The following is a 16,686-nucleotide window of genomic DNA, read 5'->3' on the forward strand; positions in this document are numbered from 1 at the left end:
GAGAAGAATCAAACTTGACGTTTCTCCTAAACTCATTCGTTTTCCACATGGTGCATTGTGGCAACTGGCAAAAGTGTCTGCTTACACTTGTTTCAGGGGACAGACGATGTATAAACAGTGTAATCCATTGCTGATTCACTCTGAACAGATGATAACACGAGGGACTGCAGCGGGATCAAGCTCCCAACAGCCCATCAGGCGACTATCTTTTTCCCCCGAGTGCTGGAAAGCAGGAATCTGGTGGGAGAATCTGGCAATCTCAGCATGTGGTATACCAATGATACCAGATTTTGATCTCTGGATTCTTGGAGACTTGAAAACTAATGTAAACCCACTAAGAGGTGACAAAACAACAATTTCTGTGCTCTGGTCATTATCTTCTAGCACCTCCACTATGTCACATTCTCCCTTCCCCATTTCAGAACGTGTCACCTTGAAGTTCAGGTTCTTGTGTAATGCCCAAACCTCACCTTTCCTAGGGTGAATTTTGTATATGTTCTCACCAATGGATTCAGCTCTTAACCGATGAGAAAATGCAAAGCGAGAAAGGACCTTAGTCTTACCATTTTTTACCTTGAACAAACCACAACAAACTGACTGATTTGTGTCTTTTGGCAATGAACAGGGATTAAGCAAAGCCACATGCAATCTAAACTCCGGGGTAGATTCAATCTTTTTAACTTGTACATAGTTCTTAGGCAAACCATCCCTTTCACTATATATCGCCCATATCTGATCAAGCTGAAAGTTCTCTTCCAATTTTTGGCCATTAAAGTCGTTGAGCTTAGCTTCTGAAATTTTGCAACCTGAAGAAAGGTACTTCACATCTAAACGCATTTTCTCATCAAACTGACAAGAAACACTGCCTTCGGACTTAGTGAAGCTGCATTGGTTTTCTTCTTTGTCATCATCTGAATGCTTAACAGTTCCCTCCTCATTTGTGGATTGAGGTTCATTTACTTGACTATTTTTCTTGCTTAAATTCCTTGGTGATCTTCTAAGATTTAAGGATTGTCTTTCAATATCTTGCTTCTCCTGCTTATTCGGTGTCTTGAATTTTTTGGGTGTGCTCATATCCTTATCAGCCTGACATGACGTAGCCATTCCTTTGGGCTGGGCGAGGTCGCAATGGCTATTTTCTTTACTAGCAGCCTCTTTAGCTATACATCGACTGGCATCTACTTTAGCATGATTTGTGCGAGTGCTGTTTGACAGTCTTGATGAACTTTTAAGCATTGAGGTCTCTTGTTTTGGTTCAATTCGCCCATGCTTCTTTGCTGCGTGGTCCATGTCAGAACCCATAACATGTTCCACTTTATTTTCTGAGGACTTGCAATACAAACCACTGGATTCAGAATCCATGCGTCCATTCTCCATCTTCACAACACCAGGATCATCATACTTGTTGACATCAGTAGGCAGAGCAGCAGGATCGAGTTCAATAGATCCTTTGGGAACACCTTCTTTTTCCTCACCAGTCATTCTGAAGGATGGTATTCGATGCGAAAATCTATATAGCTCATTAGCTGGAACTTGAAATGAGACAGTTCCATTCTGCTCGGTTCGCAGAAACAGGCTAACAAACCCCTTCACCTTTCCCAAATACACAACCTTAATGCCAACACCCTCAACAAAATCTGACAGGACTTCCACAAATTCAAATTTGAATGACAAATGCTTTTCTGGGTCAGAACTCCATCTAATATCCCAATCTTTAAAGAGGGCCCAAGTTTCACCCTTTCTAGGATATATCAAGTAAGAAACTCTACCACTGCCTTTTATACACTGCATCTGATGAGAAAACACAAGACAATCGACCGTTTCTTCAGTGGCACCAAGTCTGTACTTACCACATGCAATAGGCAAATCCGCATTGAGCCAATTAATTTCACCTTGGTCATCTGGATCAGCCTCCAACCATGTGATATGCAGCTTAAAACCATGGGAGAACACTTTCTTGACGCGAGCATAAAATCTCGGCATGCCATCTATTGGATCATACAGAGCCCATGTTTGATTAACAGCAAAGCATTTTTCTTTCTTACAAGTCTCAAAATCGCTGAACTCTGGATCGGGAACTTCAATGCTACTGACAGATTTCGCTTCAGGCATATCGTCAGCTTTGGACTTCCTATCATCATGATCTGAATTAGCTACTTCTTCTCTTTCCATGTCATATTCATCAGTTTTGCTCTTTTTGTTTAGCAAACTTTCTTCAGGGGCACTTGCTTTTTGCTTGACCACTTTCCTATGTCTATCCTCAGCTGCATAAGGAGCTGAATTATCATCGTTACATTCCCCACCATCCACAGCTGCTTCTTTCATCTCCTCATCACTGACACTGAATGATCTGCATCCCCGCTTGGGAGGATTCACAAAATCATCATCATCATCATTAAGATTTTCCTGGAAAGAAATATTTTGCTTTTGTCTTGACGATCTCCTATCATTTCCAGAATTCTTTCCAGAAGGATTACTACCATTTTTGTGAATACTCACACCTTTGTCATTGACATCACTGCTTCCGGCCTCATACCTTTCAATGGATTCCACAGCCGACTTCCTCCTCTTCCTGCTCCCTTTTTTTGATGATCCTGGTTTGCTGGACTTTGCTGCATTAGACTTAGGCACTTCAACACCTTTCTTCCCCCTTCCCACATCCACATGTCGATCTGCTTCCACTTCAGTTTTAGAACCCCCATGAACCTCAGCAGTGCCTCCTGCCTTTGAAAATGGATCTAACCCAACATATCTATCTGGAAATCTCATAGTGGATGGCTTTCTACCATCAATTTGTGAGGTTACTTTGGACGGCCCCTGATTTGAAGCTACTTTCTGATTGGGAAATTGTTGGCGGGGAGTTCCTACTGGCACACCTTGAGTACCCAAGTCACGGGCAATAAAGGGTTTTAAGCAACTCTGACAAGATATGTGTTTATTCGCAAAATCTTTATGGTATTCATACCATATATTGCAATTGATGCAGCATGTCCAGAATGTCTGCTGTGGTGGTACTGGCTGATAACACCCCAAATTTGTGTGTGGATAAGGAAAGCTATGAAGATTATTTTCCACCCTAGGCTGTTTCTTGACAAATGAGTTCTTATTCGACTGAGGGGGTGGTGGCATTGGTGCTGTAGGTTTTAATGAGCACGTATATTTCATGTCATATAAAGAACGTTTTGCCTTGTCTGTGAGCACCCTATGAGCTTCCCCAACCAGCTTGAAAGCAGCCTCCGCACCAGCAAGTTTATTCTTATCAGGGTGAAGTAACAGTGCTAGCTTTCTGTACTGTCTCTTGATGGTTGCCTCATCAGCCAACTTTTCAGTCTGAAGAATTCCATACCAGTCCATTCCTGACCCATACAGTTTGTTTAGTGCAGAGCAGTGAACCTCACAGACTGCAAGCAATTGAGACATGTTCTCAAGCTCAGGAAACAGCTGCTGAGCCTTCTTTGCAATCTTCATAGCCCCTTCAAAATCGCTGTTCTGCATCCTCTTCTCTGCAATGCCCTTAGCCCTGATGGCCTCATCTTTGTTGCACTCCATGATTGGTTTGAAATTCAATGAATTAACCACCTAGATTATCTAAAATAAACTATATGAACCATAAAGGGCAAATTCTCTTGCCCTGTCTCTTCACAATCCAACAATCATCCAAAATTCTCATCCTACAAGAGCACGGGCCATCAGGCTCAGTCAAATTCCACCAAACAATTGTGTACTTATCAACAAATATGTATTTACATGTACCCATGTCCGTGTGTGTTTGTGAATTAACATATAAAACAGAAATAGCAGCTTACCCACCATACAAGTAACAACCACCAAAGCAACACGAAGCAGGGACAGCCACTAAATAAATTATACGCTAAGCATTGGGCCTTCAGAGCCAAAAAGTTTCAAATAAACCCCCCAGTGATGCACAGTACAACCCGAGCCCCAGAGCCTCACACCCTGGATTTCAGACCTGAAACCCAAATAGAGATATATTAAATCAGTATCACTTAATGACTACAAGAGAAAGAAAGATAATAACATAATGTTACTAGTAACCAGGGAAAAAAATCAAATGTCCAATGGTTCCAGTTATATAATTTCAGATATAAATAAGGGGAAATACCACATTCACATAGAGGAAAATAGGCAAATCCAGCCCTAAAGACCCCCTTATGTAAAAATTCCAGTCAACTTCTGAGAACAAAGGCCATACCCATTTTCAGAATAACAACTACCTCACGCATGAAAGCAAAAACTCTCCGTTTGGTGGCTCCGAAAGTGTAAGAAAACAAATCAGATAACCAAGATGCTGAATCAGAACTTCTACCTCAACTACAGAAACCAAAAAAGACAAAGTTCCCCTGAACTGAGTCTAACAAAAAAACTATCAAGAAACAAAAAATCCGTTTCCTTCCATTTTCTCACCTACCAAACAAGTTCAAACACAAAGAAACAGTGTACACATATATACATCAGAACCCTAGATTATCTGCATCCAATACCAAAAGCACATTATAACACAAACACAACGCATAAAGAGACCTAAAATTCGACAAAATAAAAAATAAAAAAGAAACACAAACCCTAGGAAGAGAACATTCAAAAATAAGATTAACATAGAAACAAAAATGCAAGGACACATGCAAGTAAATTACTGCGAAACGAAGGGCATTTATGTAAAAGAAGAGTTCAAAAAGAAACCTAACCATACTTACAGTGAAGAAAACGCTTCCACGCACAGAGAGAGAGAGAGTGTAGTTGATGTAGACTATGTAATGGTTTGGGTCAAAGAGAAAGAGGGGGAAAGAGTAGCGGGAAGAGAAAAAGTGAAGCAGATTTCTTATTTCTTTTGAAGGAAAAGGACAGCGCTTGGTTTCTGTGTAATTTTCTTGGATTTTTTTATTTATTTATTTTTTCTAAACAGGGATTTGTTTTCTTTAAATCATTTGTTGTTGTTTTTTGTTTTTTGTTTTTTTTTTTTAAATAGGTAAATTTGTTGTTGTTTAGTGTTTACCCACTCAATCTATCATTATTCTTGGAATGCTCTCCTACTACTCTTTTAATTTTTATTTTTTCTCAAAAATTTAAATATTTTTAAAAATATTTTTTTTTATTTTTATTTTTTGGGGTAAAAGAGACATTGCAATCCAATAGCCAATAATAAATTAGGACGATACACTAAACAAATTTTAAAATTAAAAAACATTAGAAATGGGATGATAAATTAGAAATCCCAATAGTTATTTAAAAAAAAAAATTAGATGAGAGAAGGATGACTAGACTTTCCCAATAAATAATTAAATAAGTATAGTTTTTCCTTGCTGACTGTTGTTATTTGCAATGTGGGGTCCATGTGAATCTTATATGAGATCCACTAATGGACGGACCAGATTTACATGATTTTTTTTTTTTTTTTCTAATTTGATGTACATGATTGGTCACATATTAGATTGGATGCGTGGGTTTTCATTTGGAAAATATTTTATTTAATTATTTTCTAAAATTAACACTCAATTTGCAACGATTCTACGAAATTAAAAATTGTATTAATTTCCTCCCAAATTAAAGATTGCATACAAAATTTGCAATATACCTTAACGATGGCAAACACGAAGACTCTGTTATGATAATACATAATGTGGGACTTATCTATTTTAGTTAAGAGTTTGAGTTTGTAGCACTACGTTACAGTGTTTTTATGGCAATATGTCTCTATTGCCTTAGTTTATTAGAAGTAAAGTTTATAGTTTATCTTCAAGTTAGAGTAGAGACTAGAGTTTATCTCGGAGTCTTCTACTTTGATTTTATATTCTAGAGAATTAGGTAGCCGCTTAATGCCTCCAATTTATTAATTACTAATAAATATTTATTCCATAAAATAAATATTTAAAGAAAGTCTTAATTTTTGTCAATATTCTTTAATTAAAGCTTTTAATTATGGTAAACAAGTAATTAGAGAAAACTTTATAATCATTTGATTCTCCAACGTTTCATTATTTTATTTTTTTGACATGTCCCCACAAGGGAGGAAAATGGGGAGGGGGATTCAAACCTCCGTTTCATAAGGCGTGATGCTAGCTGATTGAGCTATCCTTTGAGAATAAGGTTTTTTTTTTTTTTTTTTTACATGTCTGCCGAGGGGAGAGGAGGATTTGAAGTAGTGACCTCCGCTTAATTAAGCGTGATCCCAGCAGATTAAGCTATCTCTTGGGGGGCCTTGCGAATAAGGTTTCATTATTGAAACAAGGCTTAAAAAAAAAAATCAATAGCATTGAATAAGGAATCAAGCATAAAGTCACTCTTGAATATTAGATTAAATGCTAAGAAGATGGGAAAACACCATTCATCTCCTTTGCAAGTTCAAAATGGGGAAAAAAATAAACGCTAAAAAGATGAATGTTCCATTCTTGAAACAAAGCAAATAAAGAAACCAAATAAAAATATGATTGATGGGTTAGAATTATTTTCAAAACTAAAAGTTCTAAAAGAAAACTTATAAGGGTATGTTTGGCATTGCAATTTCATAGATAAAAAGTACGATTTTAAACCAAATCTTATAAAATAGATTGTTTGGGATTGCGTTTTTTAAAAAATGCGATTTAAAAATGTAGAAAATATGCATTTTCAAATCGTACGTAAATAAATAGGTGCTTTTTTGAAAACACACTATTTTTTAAATGTTAAATTGTAATTTTAAAGGTCAAATTGTGATTTTGTTAAATGCTTATTTATGTTTTTAAAAATTATTTTTTTTAAAATAACTATTTTGAAATCGCACTTTTTGAAATTGCTAACCTAAACAGACCCCAAATAGAAGAAAATGCTCCAGTTGACATATTAAATTGTATAAAAAGACTTGATTATTTTACAAATACATGTATCGCTTATAGAATTTTATTGACAATATATGTTATAGTTACTTATGTCGAAATAAGTTTTTCAAAATTAAAATTAATAAAATTCTACCTAAAATGAACAATGTCACAAAAAATATTAAATAGATTAACCATATTATTAATTGAAAATGAGATGTTAGAAAAATTTGAATATAAAAATTTAATTTGTAATTTTGAATCTAAAAAGGTGAGAAGAAAGATTTTTAAATAAAAAATCAAATATTAAAAATACAAAAATAGGAAAGGATCACTTTAACATGTTGTTTTTGAGGCGTGAGCCCTATCTTTCAATTACATAGGCTTTTGTTGATTGTATTTTGAAAAGTGTATAAACGACTCCTAGAAGGGGGTTGTGTAACACCCTACCCAAATGACACACAATATTGTTTGCTTTTGGCTCACTCGAATCAGACTTTCCAAGAGGTCACTCATCCTAATATTACTCTCGCAGAAGCACACTTAACTGCGAAGTTCTAATAAGATCATGACCATCACGGCTTTAAAATGCGTTGTTGTCATTAAGGGTGTAAGTATACATTTAAGTACATCCCCATTGCCATACTCAGGCGATGTGGGACGCCATAATCACTTCCTCTTAGTACCCGGCGTCCTTGCTGGCGACCCTCATAGGATTAGCCCATTCTTGGCGTCCTAGTGAGTGCCGCTAACGATCTTTATGGGCTTGTGCACGCTCCCCCATCTTAGGTTGGGTAATGGTTCTGATACCATTTGTAACACTCCACCCTAATGACACATAATATTGTCCACTTTTGACTCTCCCGAACTAGACTTCTCAGAAGGTCACCCATTCTGGTACTACTCTCGCAGAAGCACGCTTAACTGCAAAGCTCTGCTGAGATTATGACCATCACGACTTTAAAATGCGTTGTTGTCATAAAGGGTGTAATACTCAAGCGATGTGGGACACCACATGTTGAATATGTGTATGTAAATAATATGTGGAATTAAAAATTATGTTAGAAAATATTATGGGATTTGATTTAATTGTAATTTATTGTAATCTCCTATAATCATATTTGATTTTATCATCAAATCTGATTGATTTTATTGTAATTAGATTTGATGGTAATCAAATTACTTTGATTTGATTACCAAACTTATCTACCGCATGTATTGTAAAAGATATCATTGAATAAAAGCATAATGATATCGTTGTTGTCATTAAGGATGTAAGTATATATTTAAGTACATCTCCATCTCCATACCCAGGTGATGTGGGACGCCACAGGTTGAATATGTGTATGTAAATAATACGTGGAGTTAAAAATTATGTTAGAGAATATTAGGAGATTTGATTTCATTGTAATTGATTGTAATCTCCTATAATTAAATTTGATTTTATCATCAAATTTGATTGATTTTATTGTAATTAGATTTGATGGTAATCAAATTACTTTGATTTGATTACCAAACTTATCCACCCCATGTATTGTAAAAAATATCATTGAATAAAAGCATAAGGTAGCCCTTAGGCTTTATCTGTGGATGTAGGTCATAGACCGAACTACATAAATATCTTGTCTATTTTATTATTCCTATTTTATTGTTTCCGCATTTAATATTCATAGCTTTATGAATTTCTTCAAATTAAACAATCACAATTAATCATTCACCAAAATATATAAAACAATAAATCAAAGAGACACAGATATTTTGGTGACGAAGAAGAAACCTTTTAGAGAAATCTCTAAAAGTAAAACCCCTACGGGGCAACCAAACCTATGAAATCACTCACAATAAAATAACGAGAAATTACACAATAAAATAATGAGAAATTACACAATGTCAATACTTACGAAACCTTTGCAACTGACAATGCCGTGTACTAGACAAGCAACCCACTTGCCCGTTACCGCAGTAGTTCTCCCAAAACCTGAACTCCTGTGATGAAAGCACAACCTTTAACTCCACTCAATATCTTAAACGCTCTCTTAGCACATGAAATTCTTATGTGGAATTCCTTACAATTTTGTGCATAATACCCCTCTATATATAGACTACAAGAAAACCCAGTATTAGTTGAAATAGGAAGAAAACCTAGTACTAGTTGAAATAGGATTCGTTCAGATTTTTATCCTTATCTTCCGAGACAATTTTGGCATTGGAAACCTCCAAATTACAAAAATCTTATTTCACAAAGATTTGTATAAGTTTGAGTTAGATTTCCAATGCCGTTGGTTTGACCTCAATCCGATTCTTAATCCGAAAGTTATGATTCAAATATTGATACGTGTGCATGATACTGAATTTAATCAAATCCGATTTTAACTCTAATTAAAGAATTCCGATTTGCTCATTTCCTTGATTTAATTAAACTTAACCACATCATATATCTTCTATTATGATTAGTTAGGCTTAACCATATTTTCTAGGTCTTCTCTGAACACAACACCTCGTATGTATCGTAGATGAATATATTTTGCACTGAATATGGCAATTCAAAAACCAACATATTTAAATTTGATTTGAAATTATCTGCACTTACCATATTTGTATTATCTTCACCTACCACAATTTTTCTATAAATAGGAGTCATTTGTATTGTAAATTTTATCAAAGAATAAGAGCAAGTTTTAGCCATTTTTGGTATCTTCTCTACTGAGGTGGATGTAGGTGTTTAACACCAAACCACATATAAATCCCTTGTGTTAATTTCTCTCTCTCTTTCTCTTTTATTTATTTATTTATTTTTTATTTTTATTTTTCACAATTTATATTTTATTATGAGATTCTTCATGGTGTGAGAGCCTTCTGCTAATGCCAATATTCAATCTTAATAGCTTTGTGCATTCTTGTTTTCTTCATTTTCCCGACGGTGCCCCATCCCCTTTGGGGATTCTTCATTGTAGTTCAATAATCTTGTTGTCTCAGATTCTTGTCTTCAGAGAATCTTATCAAGATTTTAACCACATAAATCGAAAAATTATCGGTTGATCTATACGAGTCTACGACGCCACAAAAATCAACCCCAACGGAGGTCTCACGTGCCCAACACATGTAAGAAGTTTTTGCCAGCCTTGGCACACGTCTCATGCGCCTCAACGCTCCACCATGCCCTGACAACTTCATTTTTTTCTTTGCTAATTTATGACAAGTCGTTTAGGTACTTCATCTTTCTTTTTTCTAAACGACATGTCAGTTAGATGCCTTCATCCTTTTATGTTGAAAACAATAGGTTTTGGCTCATTGTTTGGCCTATTTTCAACCTATTATTGTTAAAGGCTCATCTTTGATCACCGTGGCCGGCCGATACCATCTCTGGTCATTGTTGTTGGCCGCTACCAACCTCAGCGAGTTTTTGGTCATCTTTGGCCCATGACCACTAGCTGTCACTAATTTTGGGGATTTTCCAACTACTATCATTAACCACCTTTAACTTCTTTTTTGCAAAAAAAAAAAAAAAATAATAATAATAATAATAATAATAATTTATTATTATTATTATTGTTTTTTAAAATTAACTCAAGGTTTCACGAATTTCTACCTTCATTTTGAGGGGATGTTAGAATATATGAATGTAATCTCCTATCTTTTGTTGAGAAATAATCCCACATTGCTTGTGAACAAGACATTGAATATATTTATAAGGAGTGAACAACATTTTCTTATTGAACCGGTTTTATGAGATGAGTTAGGCTCACAAATTTCTTCTAGTATCAACCGCACGCGAGAGAGGGTATTGCTTGTGGACAAGACCTTGTGTATGTTTATAAGGAGTGGACAACCTTCTCTTATTGAACCGATTTTATGAGATGGGTTAGGCCTATAAATTTCTTTACCTTTTAGGTAATGAGATTTGATTGTATTCAAATTTGATTTGATATTATCTCCATCTACCATACTTGTATTATCTTCACCTACCCCAATTCTCTCATAAATATGAGTCTCTTATATTATAAATTTCAGCAAATAATAAGAGCAAGATGTAGCCATTTGGGCTTATCCCTAGTGGTAGATGTAGATGTTTAACACTGAACCACCTGTAAATTCTTTGTGTTATTTTTTCTTTTCTTCTTCACTTTTCTTCCACAATTTACATTTTATTACGAGTTTCTTCGATCATGACATGGTTCAACCTATCTTTTCTAGACAAGCTAATAAACCTAGCTACAACAGAAATCCATATCTTATTGGACAATTAATCTGAATAAAAGAGAGGCAAATGACCCCATACTATTCTAAACTTGATTGGAAAAGAATGTCCCAAAAATTTAGAATTGGCTACATGAATCCTCTCTCGTGAAACTGCATGCCCTATCTATGGCTGCCTATACACGGCATAAGGCAAGCTTGACAACTTTTGATATTCATGATCACAAGTCATTCCATAATACAAAAATGAAAATCTTATTGTTTCAACAGAATAATGCAACAGCTGATGGCACATTTAGGAATTGAAATGAAATAGCTCTAGTGGAGAAACATAGGTTCAGCTGCAGTGATTATGTGTTTCTTGCCAAAGTGTCCCTAATCAGTTGCTTCGGTGCTGCAAGAAAAATTGAGGGAAAGATGATGAGAAGATAAAAGAAAAGAGTGAGGATATATATATATATATATATATATATATATAAAAATTTTGATGCAGAGAGTCAGAGGTTTGATGATTTTGTTGCTTCATCTTACCTGGCAAACCACTGAACTTTTCAAACTGTACAAATGCTTGGTTAATGAACATTTCTGTCCCATAAACAATAGTGGCTCCAGACTCTTGTGCTTCTCTTAAGAGTCTGGTCAATTTTGGTGTGTAAATGGCATCAAAAACCAAAGAATAGTGTTTCAGAGCTTGCTGCCAAGACAAAGAAAGAAAGAGGTATCAAAATATTACTCATCACATGAAGATTAACTACTAATACGCACCAATACCATTATAGCCTATTTGATATTTGTGTACATTATTTCAAGAAGCAATCTTTAATTTTGAAGGAAACAAGAGCTTGTATACAAATGCTGCAGATTGAACATAAAATTTTCTTAGCATTTTTCGAGAGAGTATTATTTCAACAAACCAATTTCATATAGTTAAACTCTCGAATCCATTATATGTACACACATTGTCCAGCATTGCATCACTGACAGAACATAAAACATGAAAATGACAAGGAGGCAAACCTTGGCAAGGGGTGTGTCTTCAATTTTTGGTTTCATTCCAACAGATGTAGTGTTTGCAAGAATCATCCCATCTTCTGGATGGAAATTTTCTAATTCGGCAAGAGTTATAGCTTGTCCTCCAACTTTACTGGCAAGTTTTTGGGCTTTGTCTAGCAGTCAGAAGAATAAAAAATTATTCACCATCTAAGACACCCTTAAAAGTTCAACTCAGTTATCATTGTACCATGTTTTTTTTTTTTTTTTTTTAATGCTATTAAAAGTCATCAAATACATATTAATCACAAAATCAAAGATTCTCACCATATGAGCGATTGGCAACTACAACTCTTGCTCCCTTTTCTTTTCCACCAAAAGCAAGTGCTTTTCCAGCACCACCAGCACCCATGACGACAAACAGTTTACCAGCCAAGGGAGAACCAGATACGCGGCTTGCACCATTTGATGCTGCATATAGAAAAAGTTGGTCTGTTAAAACCTGACCCCCCAACAAAAGTTGAACAGAATATTTCATAGCTTGTAATATGTTCAAAACCTCTAAGTCCTTCCTCGATAGCTGCAATGGCTCCAAGATAGTCCACATTGTAGCCCATTAACCTCCCATCAGGTCTCTTGATCATGCAGCTAATAGCTCCTATTTCCTGAAATGAAAATTGAATAAGAAATTATATTCAACATGCATGCCACTGACAAGATGGTTAAAAAGAAAAGAAAAAAACTTCCAGACAAACTTAAATATATTGATTCATGATGATGATGGTATTGACAAACAGTGCAGTGACAATAAATAAAAAGAATTCTGAAGTAAAGAGATAACTGGATACCTTGGCAATTGGATCAATCTCATCACAGCAGTTAAACCCAGCTTCCTTGTGAGGAATCGTATAACTGCATTTCAAGTAACAATTATTTACATTAACTTATGGAAAATCTAGTAATTCGATATATTTTGAACTCCTTTATTTGCTTTTGAAACTTTCAAAAAACCACAAAAAAAAAAAGAAAAAAAAAAAAATTTGTGTGACTAATTGCATTATCTTTTTTAAAATTTTTACAACTTAAGTCCACTTCCAAAGGTTGCTTAAGTTTTGAAGTTTCTGAAATGGGATTTTACCTGTATCCAACAAAATCATGAGATGAGTATGTCTTGAGAAAATTTGCGACATTATCAACCAACAGAGGCAGATAGATTCCATTAAAATTGACCGACTTGAATGCTGGATTGTACAGATGAGGACTTTTGCTGTGTCCAATAGGATTCCCAATGACACCATGTACTTTGGTATCAGGCCCCAACTGTCTGAAATTGTATAATTCCAATAAATCTTTTATACTTGGTTGCCCAGGAGCTGATACCACCCCAGCCTCAATCGAACCAAAAGTGAGAAACCCACCAAATTTTGCACTAAGAATCCTTGAAATGAAGCCCCTATCACCCATCACAATTCCTATCATAGGGACCTACAATTTCATTCAATAATTTAGCACTTCAAAAGACACAGGGATTGAAGTATCCTAACGTTCAATAAGCATGAATATAGTGCATAAGTTACTTACTTGAGAATGCACAAGAATTTGAAATACACGTGCAGAGTCTGTGATATCTACAGCAGTTGTTGCAACCTTCACTATATCAGCTCCAGTAGCCTGTATTCTTACCACAAGATTGCCAATTTCCTCAAGAGATGGAGTATTCTGATAGTTGTGTGAAGAGACAATTATTTTGACCTTTTCAGGTTTCTTCCCTTGAATAGTATTGTAGAAATCATGAGCTACCTTCAAGAGGCAAATTTAAGAGTCTGAGTAAGTTGTTCATTGGAATTGTCAAGGAAAATCTACAATACCAGAAGCAATTACTGTTTAAACACCATTATGCTTACCTTAAGCTCAACATCAATATAATCAGCTCCCAACTCCATGGCTAGACGTAGTGCAGTTTGTCTCTTGCCTTCATCACCATCATACTGACCACCTTCCCATTTTGGTCTAAAGGATCAAGGGAAGTATTATTAAAAAGACTGAAAAATGTTGGAAGAAATTCTTACCTAGTTAAGACATAACATGAGAGAAGAACTTTAAATGTTTTGATAGAAAAAAATTAAAAAAAACAAAACAAAACAAAAAAAAAGGACAAAAATTTACATCATAAATAATTTAAAGAAAACCAGAGCAGAGAACATATAGTCAAAGGGGCTTCCTAAAATTCAAACAGAGGACCTTTCAGACAAACAGTTTTCAATCATGTTGGTTATCAAGTGTCCTCAAAATTTAATCTGATGGGAAATTTGGTTACCTATCTAACACAAACTAAGAGCATATATGCATCAAACTAGCACCGTTAAAATATAAATTATATTAGTTAAATTTATATCTTCTTATAAACTTAAGCTTTTGAGATAAGTGGTGATTTATATTAAGAAAGAGTCTGAGTCCACACATGAGGAATAATGTTGAAGTATAATAAAGTGATTAAATTTATCTCTCCTTATAAACTTAAGCTTTTGAGACGGACCGTGATTTATCGAGCACAACATACTGAATAAAGTAATGGACACATTCCTTGAAGCATTGCTTACCTGTAGGTGATAAGAGTGGGCAAAGCAGACTGTTTAATCAAGATTTCGAGATCCTGTCTTGGACTGAAGTTCTTCAAGAAGTCCAATCGAATCTCAACAAGGTCAGCCCCAAGTTCCTTGGCCTTTCTTGCCTGAATCAGCATCTGATCAACTGTTTCCGCCATTACTGGCGCGCATATCAGCGTCGAACTCCTTCGAGCTCCACCCACAATTTGAAGATCCGGAGTAGCCAACTACAAGAACACCAACAACAACAATAATAAAAAACAGGACATAGTAAAACTCAATTGTACAATTTCCACAAGCACACGTATCCATTTCCTTGGTTTTCTCAGAAACCAAACTGAGAGAAATGAAATGCCCCCAATCAACTTTTCCCCCATCATGAATGATTGACTCAGTTGCGCGACCCTTTACAGTTTTAAACAATCCAAACTAACAAGAACATTTAAACCCAAAACCCCATCTCTGTTTTCTTTCGATTCCGTCAACTTTCTTAACAATCGACCAAAAAACGGAAAAACAAACACACGAACGTACACAGACACAGGCAGTGAGAGTGAAGTGTTACCGGAACGCTGCCGAGAGTCATTGCGCGTCAGAGCTTGATGCTTGAGCAGAGAAGGTGGCGAGCCGCTGAAGGTTTTTGCTTATCGTATTGGAGGGAGAGAGAGAGAGGGTGTTTGGTGGGCGGGGTTAGGTGCATATATATAGGAGAAGGAAGATCAGTCGGCTGTCGTAGCATCATGCCTATTGAGTTCCTCCTGTCTTCTAAATACGACCGTTAGCTGGTTTTTGGTTATATAATTTTCAAAAAAATTATTTAATTTACAAGGTTACGATGTTAAATTAAATTGTGAAATTACCATTATTCCACAAGTGGGATGGGGTTCATTTGATAGAGATTGAATGAGGATCCAATACTTTTTTTTTTTTTTTTTTTATGAGTAATATGCTATAGATTGTGGTTATGGCTTGTAATTTAATTGATTTTAGTTAGCTAGACCATGTCAACTTGATCATAAAATGTATGACCATATATGCTCAAAGTTCATTATTTTACAGAAATGAGAATATGAATAGTCCACGATGTGATATTATGATAATCCTTTGTAAATTATCCTTTTTATATGGTTGAAGATATATATATATAAGAAAAGGAAAAAATTAATATATATATATATTAATTTTTTCCTTTTCTTAGCAAAATTAAAAATTGTAAAAACTAATGGGAGCCCAAGTAGTAGAGTGCTAAGACACTAGAGATTCGAGAGACAAAGCACGTAGAACAATTGAGTAAAATTTAATTTTGGTGCAGATAAATATTGAATATTTATATTTTGCTGCCTATTGTATTTATAACAGAAAAATATTATTAATATGATTATGAGTTATTCTTATTCCGGGGCGGAACCACTTTAGTCCTCCTAAGCCATTGGGCGGTAAAAGAATAATTTTTATTTTTTAATATATGTTTAAAAATTAACTTTTTTCCCTCCAATTTTTTTTTTTTTTTTTTTATAACAAAACTTGCCTCCAAGCTAAACATTCTAATTATGCGCCTACTCTTATTGCATTAACTTAACCAACTAATTTTTTTTTAAAAATGTCCGAACCAACTAACTTTTGAATTGTTTTTGAGTAGGCAATTCATCCGTTAGAATTAGGTAGAGAAAACCGCCACGTGGGCGTCGAAGTATCTTTGGGTCGGTCGGGTTGGTGACTTAAAAGTTCGTTTTACCGAAGTGTCTTTTCGTTTAGTCCCATTATATTATTGCAACCCAAAGACTATGACCTACAGTTACAAAAGGTTTGGTACGGCCCTCCATTCCCCCCCCCCGCCCCTTTTTTTTTGGTAATTTCTTTGATTCTGAAGGCTTTTCCCATAATTATTTTGTCTTTTTTTTTTTTTTTTTTCCTTCAAATTTCTTGTCTTCTTGGCTCTAGCTAGCAATCCTATGCACTTGATGATGAGAGTCATCCATATTAGGACAAGGATCCTCTCTAGTTCATTTTTTAGTTAATGGCTAAAATCTCTCTTTAAATATCCCAAAACCATCAACCCGCCACGTGACGTATTAAAAAAA

The 16,686-nt window shown here is 35.2% G+C and overlaps 2 protein-coding genes across 2 annotated transcripts; both read right to left on the reverse strand.

Moving 5' to 3' along the window:
* Nucleotides 1–54: 54 nt before the first annotated feature.
* On the reverse strand, nucleotides 55–4,801 carry LOC132172268 (uncharacterized). Its single transcript, XM_059583740.2, has 3 exons — nucleotides 4,716–4,801; nucleotides 3,811–3,970; nucleotides 55–3,671 (listed from the first exon to the last, which is right to left on the reverse strand). The coding sequence occupies exon 3, from the start codon at nucleotides 3,547–3,549 to the stop codon at nucleotides 136–138; it is 3,414 nt and encodes a 1,137-aa protein (XP_059439723.2). The 5' UTR covers nucleotides 3,550–3,671; nucleotides 3,811–3,970; nucleotides 4,716–4,801; the 3' UTR covers nucleotides 55–135.
* A 6,076-nt stretch (nucleotides 4,802–10,877) lies between these two features.
* Nucleotides 10,878–15,261, reverse strand: LOC132171076 (bifunctional 3-dehydroquinate dehydratase/shikimate dehydrogenase, chloroplastic). The gene is made up of 11 exons (XM_059582292.2): nucleotides 15,171–15,261; nucleotides 14,600–14,832; nucleotides 13,904–14,009; nucleotides 13,581–13,799; nucleotides 13,138–13,484; nucleotides 12,848–12,911; nucleotides 12,559–12,664; nucleotides 12,327–12,470; nucleotides 12,027–12,175; nucleotides 11,541–11,703; nucleotides 10,878–11,403 (listed from the first exon to the last, which is right to left on the reverse strand). The coding sequence occupies exons 1-11, from the start codon at nucleotides 15,189–15,191 to the stop codon at nucleotides 11,360–11,362; spliced, it is 1,596 nt and encodes a 531-aa protein (XP_059438275.1). The 5' UTR covers nucleotides 15,192–15,261; the 3' UTR covers nucleotides 10,878–11,359.
* Nucleotides 15,262–16,686: the final 1,425 nt, after the last annotated feature.

Source organism: Corylus avellana, chromosome 1, assembly GCF_965113065.1.
Source record: "Corylus avellana chromosome 1, dhCorAvel1.hap1.2, whole genome shotgun sequence".
NCBI lineage: Eukaryota > Viridiplantae > Streptophyta > Magnoliopsida > Fagales > Betulaceae > Corylus > Corylus avellana.

Excerpts from the sequence above, each read along its gene's own strand:
- LOC132171076 (XM_059582292.2), bottom strand. The coding sequence starts at position 15,191 with ATGACTCTCGGCAGCGTTCCG. Across the intron at positions 14,010-14,599 it reads CCCACTCTTATCACCTACAG|ACCAAAATGGGAAGGTGGTC; the intron begins GTAAGCAATGCT and ends TTGATCCTTTAG. Across the intron at positions 12,471-12,558 it reads TATCGAGGAAGGACTTAGAG|CATCAAATGGTGCAAGCCGC; the intron begins GTTTTGAACATA and ends TTCTATATGCAG.
- LOC132172268 (XM_059583740.2), bottom strand. The coding sequence starts at position 3,549 with ATGGAGTGCAACAAAGATGAGGCCATCAGGGCTAAGGGCATTGCAGAG.